This window comes from Trichechus manatus, unplaced genomic scaffold (assembly GCF_000243295.1).
Source record: "Trichechus manatus latirostris isolate Lorelei unplaced genomic scaffold, TriManLat1.0 scaffold00071, whole genome shotgun sequence".
NCBI lineage: Eukaryota > Metazoa > Chordata > Mammalia > Sirenia > Trichechidae > Trichechus > Trichechus manatus.
Genome location: NW_004444007.1, coordinates 11,174,096 through 11,181,818, shown reverse-complemented (window position 1 = coordinate 11,181,818; position 7,723 = coordinate 11,174,096). Strand labels below are relative to the sequence as shown.

General features: G+C 41.1%; 1 protein-coding gene across 2 annotated transcripts in view; it reads left to right on the top strand.

Annotated features, from left to right (window-relative positions):
- The window catches only part of COL25A1 (collagen type XXV alpha 1 chain), a 527,832-nt gene that overhangs the window by 501,380 nt on the left and 18,729 nt on the right, over positions 1-7,723 (top strand). The window contains exons 30-31 of one of the 2 annotated variants that reach the window (XM_004380233.1): positions 617-652; positions 2,266-2,319. In XM_004380233.1, coding sequence (XP_004380290.1) covers positions 617-652; positions 2,266-2,319 — 90 coding nt within the window. The remainder of the gene's footprint in view (positions 1-616; positions 653-2,265; positions 2,320-7,723) is intronic. The other variant, XM_004380232.2, reaches the window with a different exon arrangement.

Sequence of the window (7,723 nt, the reverse complement as noted above, 5' to 3'; positions counted from 1 at the left end):
TCCTAGAAGTCCCTCTAGTGGTTACTAATGTAAATAGTAAGAACAACCCAGAAAACAATGAGTATTATTCATGTAAAATCCACCAAGAGTCACCCTGGCATGTTAAAACTCTGTATTTGTTGTTCATAAATACTGTTTTAACAAGTAAAACTAGAGTTCTTTTCTAGACTTCAGAAATTCTAAATGTAAGTGATTATAAAGATGAGCCTTTTCTTAGGAAATTGGCCATTGTTTTTTCTTCAGAACCTAAAAATCATATATTATGAACAGTACAGTCTTTAGAAAATAAATCTGATATGGAAATTTGATAGTTTATGAGTGTATCGGTAATTATGTTGTAGCCCACTTTATAAACCTCATTAACTTCATTTCCAAATAAGGATTTATCTAATAGAAATGTCATTAAAATGCCATCATCTGTGGGGTGTTTATTGTCATGTTTTTTTTTTTTTTCTAACTAACAATTTGTAGCAATGTGATATTCATCCCAGAATCCTGTGACTGCGTATTATGTTGTTTGAAGTGTTACATCTGTTCATTGGTACCTCATACTAATCTCTGTTCTTGTCATTCGTGTTACACCCACCAACCCTGCTACCAACCAAATCACACACAGGGAGCATCTGGCTTAGACGGAAAGCCAGGATCCCGGGTGAGTCGGTCCCTCGTCTTGCTCTGATGTGCTTTGCCACTGTGAGTTGTGGGCTTCTGGACAGACCTCTTTGCTGAATGTACTCTCATCGATTGATGAGGGGTACACAGGACTGGAGTGAAGGGGAAAGAGGACAGAAAATAGGGTGCAGCTCTGTTTGCAGGACAGTTTAAACTACCAGAACATCTTTCTAAAGCCTGGGTTCAAATCTGGATAATTTGCTGGAAATTACCTACTTGGATTCATTGTCTTAGTATCCCAAATAAATTTTTTCTTAGCAGAAGGACATTCCCTATAATTTCATGTAAGATGCACTCTGAAGAGATGAAAATAAATATAAATCTGGCCCTTCATTTTTAACTAGCTTCCTCTTTTATGTTTCTGTCTATCTTAGAAATGTTACTTCTTGCTTGAAACTAACTTTCAAGTCTCGGTTCATAGAAATGACTTGTCTGTCTCCTGTCACTTTGTCTCTTTATTTGCTTCTTAACATCTCCCTCTCTTAAGTTTCAGCCACAGGTACTCAGGATTTAGAAGTCTTTTAAAGACGAATTTTAAGTTTAGGCAGTAAGAAAAAGATCTGTTACGACTATGAGAATTCATCAACATCAGAATGAATTTAAAACCCTGAATTCTTTCACATCACAAACCTCTGACAGAATAAACCAGGGCAGTAGAACAGAAGTAGGAATACTCTAGAAGAATTATGCTGCAGTAGTTCCTGCATGTGCAAATATTATAATAAATTCTTCACAAACCTAGGCATAGTCTTCCCGTAAATGAGCAAATATGCTTGAAGTCCTGGCTACGTTTTTAAGAAACTAAAACAAAACTCTTCAACTCTAAAAGTCTGCTTCAGACAGTCATTATTTTCACTGGCCCTCGGTGTGTCTATATTCATTCAGGTGCCACCTCCTCTGGTACAGAAATCTTAATCTTGAAACAGGAGGCCAGAAGGCAATTAAGCCGTTAAATCATCTCTGCCGCCTGGTTTGGGCATCATAAGCCCAATGACTCCGGCCACTGCAGCCAAACCTGTAAGAATAATTCTGTCCCTCTCAGCTTCTGCTGCCCCTGACAGAATCCCAGGAAGTTTGGCCTGATAGCTAGACACTGTTCTCATTGATTGAATACTTTGTTTTGCTTGTATAACTGTTTAAGCCTCTTTATCACAGCTGAGAACAAGGCTTCAGAGCATCTCTGGCCAAGGAGAGTGGGGGTGGCAGTGGACATTGAAAGTGGACATAAGGATGAGGTGATGTGGAGGAAAAATAATTACATTTTCTTCTTCAGACTATGGGAGTAAAGTGAAGACGTTCCATTTAGTAAAGGAGGAAATATGTAATTAAATATGACATACAGCTTTTGGTGCCTTTTATTGAAATATGCAGTTATATAATTCATCCTTTTTATATAAGTTTCTTGAAAACCACTGGCCTGAAAGAATCAAGTATAAAGTACTTGGGAAGGAGATGACTTGCCTTAACTGATGTTCTTCAGGCTGCATTCACTCAGGAAAAGTCCAGGATAAGTTATAAGTGCTTTTATTGTAGCCTTTGTGAGATGTCTCGTATTATCTTATTTTTATCTTTTTTTTTTTTTTTTTTTTTTAGGGTACAGATGGCCCTATGGGACCTCATGGCCCTGCAGGTCCCAAAGGAGAAAGAGTAAGTTGCTCCTGATGTTATTAAGCCACGTACTAAATAAAGCAGTGTGGCTTTTTGAACCGTTCATTTACCAGACAAGAAATAAAGGGCTATCTAATATTAAATGGGGGCCCTGGTGGCACAGTCGTTAAGAGCTCGCTTGCTAACCAAAAGGTCAGCAGTTCAAATCCACCAGCTGCTTCTTGGAAACCCTATGGGGCAGTTCTGCTCTGTCCTGTAGGGTCGCTATGAGTCAGAATTGACTCAGTGGCAACGGGTTTGGTTTTTTTGGTTTTAATATTAAATGAAAATAGAGTCCATCTTAAGTTTCATTCAGAGCCCTAACACTGAGAGATGAGAGCCACAAAACATAAGCTAGAATATGGCTGCCTTAATAAAAACAGTGCATACATTTACATAGCTAAAATAAATAACTCAGATTATTCTTTCTTAAACCATAAGGAAGATATTTTCATTTGGCCTTAATCCAGAAAGTTGAAGTCAATGGGGCTAAATTTCAAGGACCACATATTTTGGTTGATAATCTTTTGTATAAAGCTACTGTATTCATTCAGACTAAGTTATAGCTTTTTCTTTTTCCTTAAAGGAAATGACAAAACCTAAGTATTCTCCTCTGCAGTTACACATGCTCCCATTTTCTAGCAAAAGAATAGCCTGTCTTTCTCTAACCATAAGGAAATAATTACAGTGCATTATAAAACAAAAACCTTTCACTAACGTCTGTATTGCTTGGCCATATTTCCATATCCTTTAGAGGAAAAAAAAAAAAAAGACATTGAGAATGAAGATAAATGTCTGACACGAAGCCATGTGCTGCAGCACCAGCAGCTGGCCATTTGTCTGGAACTTCTCTCCCTCCCGCTCTGTTTTTCTCCCCCGTTTTCTTTTCTTCACCTTGGCAAACAGAAGTGTTTTCTCGTGTGTCTGAGTGGAATTGTGTCATCAGTTTTCCCAGAATCCAGAACGGGATGTAGAGAAAGTATCCTAAGAGTGAGGGCTTCAAAATGCTGGGATGATTCACTGTGCAAGTTTGTGGTCTTTTAAAATTAGGTAGATTTTCATCAGTCTGGGATAATTTCCTTTAAAAGAGAGCCCTGGGTAGTGATTTCTTTGACGTGCTTTCCAGTTCCATAATTCTGTGAAGTGAATTCATTCATTCAGTAAATATTTAACAAATGCTACCAGTGAAAAACCAGTTGATTGACTCATGGCGACTCCATGTGTGCCAGAGTAGAGCTGTACGCCATAGAATTTTCAATAGCTGGTTTTTCGTAAGTAGATTGCCAGGCCTTTCTTGTGAGGTACCTCTGGGTGGACTTGAACCTCCAACCTTTCAGTTAACCGTTACACCACCCAGGGACTCCTTATTAAATGCAAGACACAGTATTACTTCAAGAGTATGAAATGGTAACACTCTCCTCACACATACAGACTTTTTAGCAAAAGCCTATTTTGCTAGATTATTCTGGTACATTGAATGATACCATTATAACTGATTCATCATCTCACAAACTTTTATTAATACCTGTCTTAGTCATCTAGGGCTGCTATGTCAGAAATACCACAAGTGGATGGCTTTAACAAAGAGAAGTTTATTCTCTCACAGTCTAGGAGGCTAGAAGTCTGAATTCAGGGTTCCAGCTCCAGGGAAAGGCCTTCTCTCTCTGTCGGCTCTGAGGGAAGGTCCTTGTCATCAATCTTCCCTTGCTCTAGGAGCTTCTCAGCCCAGGGACCCCTGGTCCAAAGGGCGTGCACTCCTGGCTCTACTTTCTTGGTGGTATGAGGTCCCCCTGTTTCTTTGCTCACTTCTGTCTTTTATATCTCAAAAGAGATTGACTTAAAACACAACCTAACCTTGTAGATTGAGTCCTGCTTCATTAACATCATAGAGGCAGGATTTACAACACATAGGAAGATCACATCAGATGACAAAATGGTGAACAATCACACAATATTGGGAATCACAACCTGGCCAACTTGACATATATTTTGGGGGGACATAATTCAATCCATGACATTCCACCCTTTGGCCCCCCAAAATTCATGTCCTTGATACATGCAAAACACATTCCCCCATCACATCATAGCAAAAGTCTTAAATCAACTCCAAGTTCAAAATCTTATCTCCTGCAAAATTCCTCTTCATCTCTGAAATCTAGAATGCAAGTTATCTGCTTCAAAAGTACAGTGGTGGAACAGCCACAAGCTAGACATTTCCATTACAAATGGAAGAAATTGGCGGGAAAGGAAAGATAACAGGCACCAAGCAAGTCAGCAGAACATATTACATTAGCCCTCAAGGCTTGAAAATAATCCTCTGTTCTCAGAGACCATTTAGGCAATGGCCTTGGCCTCCAGAATCTGGGTGTTGGCCACACTCTCTCGATTCTGAGGGGAGGCCACTCGGCCCTGGGCTTCAGCTCCGCCTTCCAGGCCCACTGGAAAGGTAACTCTGCTCCTTCGACTTTGGGTGGCCCCATTCTTCTAGTCCATCTGAGTGTCTACTCCACCCTTTGAGACCCCAGAGGTCATAGCCCTACCTTTTGAGACTGAGGCAGCTCTGCTTCCTGGTTCCTTGGCCTCTTCAGCTTCTGCTTCCTGGTTCCTTCGCCTCTCAGCCCCGAAAGCCTCACTGCCCACATCTGCCCTGCTGGAGCAAGTGTTCCAGACCTCTTTAGCTCTACTGATAAGTGCCTGGAGGCACCCCACTCTGCCAGTAAACTTTGGCTGGAAGGCACTCAGCTCTCTTGCTCCATAGATCAGCAAGCCTAGCTCCACCAATAAGTGCCTGGAGGCACCCCACTGCATCAGGAAGCCTCCTGCGCAAAGGCACTCAGCTCTTTCACTCCTTGGATTGGCTCCCATGCTGCCTAGCACTGGTCTCCTCATTCTGCTGCTGTTGTTTCTCTGCTGCTACCATTTCTAGTGTAACAGCTCTCCTCATTTTCTTCTGAGTCCTCATCAGAATTGTCTTCGATATCCATAATTCTATCAACAGTCTTTTCAAGGCAATCTAGGCTTTTACTATTAGATACTTTAAAACTCTTCCAACCTGTATCTATTCACAGTTTCAAAATTGCTTCCACATTTTAGGTATCTGTTAGAGCAGCACCCCACTCCCGATACCAAATTCTGTCTTAGTCACCTAGGGCTGCCATAACAGAAATACCACAGGTGGATGGCTTTAACAAAGAGAAATTTATTCTGTCACAGTCCAGAAGGCTAGACGTCCAAATTCAGGGTGCCAGCTCCAGGGAAAGTCTTTCTGTCTCTGTCAGCTCTGGGGGGAGGTCTTTGTCACCAATCTTCCCTTGCTCTAGGAGCTCCTCAGTGCAAGGACCCCTGGTCCAACAGATGCATACTTGTGGCTCTACTTTCTTGGTGGTATGAGGTCCCACTGTTGTCTGTTTGCTTCTCTCTTTTATATCTCAAAAAAGATTGATTTAAAACACAACCTAATCTTGTAGATTGAGTCCTGCCTCATTAACATAACTGCCGCTAAACCCACCTCATTAACATCATAGAGATAGGATTTACAACGCATGGGAAAATCACATCAGATTTCACAATGGTGGATAACCACACAATACTGGGAATCACAGCCTGGCCAAGTGGACACATATTTTGCGGGGGCACAATTCAATCCATGACAATACTTTATACTGCAAAGGAAGCAGCTATTTTCCTTGACTTAGAAGAGTTTACAATCTAATTGCAGAGAAAAAAAAATATCCAAGAAGTAACTAGAGAATGAGGCCAAAGTGAATACAAATAATACAGACTGTACATACAATGATGAAGGCTGGCTTTGTCCAAGAATGCTTCTAAAAAGGTATCCTAAAGGAAGATATAATCTGAAAGAATATAAATGCTCCTCAAATGTACAATTGTCTTATTTTCTAAGATCAAACCAAGGACTTCTGGAGATAATCTGAATTGAAAATAAATATTTAAAAGCTAAGCGCTTCAGTGCTGCTGGTGACGCAGATGTGCTTTCAAGCACTGTATCAAGAAATCCAGTACTTGTACTAAAAATGGAGCAACAAATCTCAGGCAGTCTTTTGGCTGAATGCCCTGGGGCTCAAGAGGGCTTACCGTTTGCTAAATCAGCTGCTACTTCCGAACGCTCCAGAGTGTCACAAGAGTATCAAGTCTCACTGCTGGAGCAGAATTAACCAGGAGAGCAAATGAAATCGCTAAGAATTTTTGAAGGCATAGTTTAAGTCAAATGGTGTGCAGTGTAAAGTGCTACACTTGTATTTACTCAGCATGTTAACTGTCTTGACTGGATCCAGTGTCAGTTGTCTCTAAGTGCCCCTTACCCAAAGTGCGAAACTGGAGTGAGATTCTCAAAGTTCATTGACTGAGGCTCCATGTGGACTCTCTTAACGAAGTTTCAATTTTAAAGAGGTAGGAATCAGCAAAGGGAGTGATTCTAGAATAATTCCTACGTGTACACATGCAAATTAAAGAATCTAAATGAAATTAGACCAGGCTACAGGAAACCATGCATTTGACAGGCAATGTTATTCATAAACTGTCCAATATATGACTGACAGCATTAGTATTTGACTCTTCAAGCACTCGATGCTGCCTGCCTTCTTCATTTGGCCCTGTAATTGCTTGGAAACTCGGGTAGAGTGTGTTAAGTTTGAGAAGTTCAAAAGTCCTTAGTCCCAGGGTGGTGCAAATGTTTTAGCACTTGACTACTGACCCAAAGGTTAACAATTCAGATCCACCCAGAGGTGCCTCAGAAGAAAGGCCTGATGATCTACTTCTGAAAAATTCCCTTAAAACCAAACCCATTATGACTCATAGCAACCCTGTAAGACAGAGTAGAACTGCGCCACAGGGTTTCCAAGGCTGTAAATCTTTATGGAAGCAGACTGCTACATCTTTCTCCCACAGAGCAGCTGGTGGGTTCGAACTGCCAACCTTTCAGTTAGCAGCTGAGCACTTAACTACTGTGCGACCAGGGCTCCTTTCCGAAAGATTACAGCCATTGGAAACCCTATGGAGTGCAGTTGCTAGTTGCCGCCAAGTGGGTCCGGACACTTGGCGACCCCACGTATTAAAGGATGAAACATTGCCTGATCCTGTGCCATCTTCACAGTTGCAGTTTGAGTCCATTGTTGCAACTTGTGTCAATCCATTTCATTGAGAGCTTCCCTCACCTTTATTGTCCTTCTGCTTTACCCAACTTGATGTTCTTCTCCAGAGATCAGTTCCTCCTGATGATGTGTCCAAAGTAAGCAAGTTGAAGTCTTGGGCATCTTCTGCAATCCATAGGGTTGTTTTTTTTTTAATATTTTATTGTACTTCAGGTGAAGGCTTACAGAACAAATAGTTTCTCATGTAACAGTAGCACACGTGCTGTTTTATGACATTGGTTAACAACCCCACA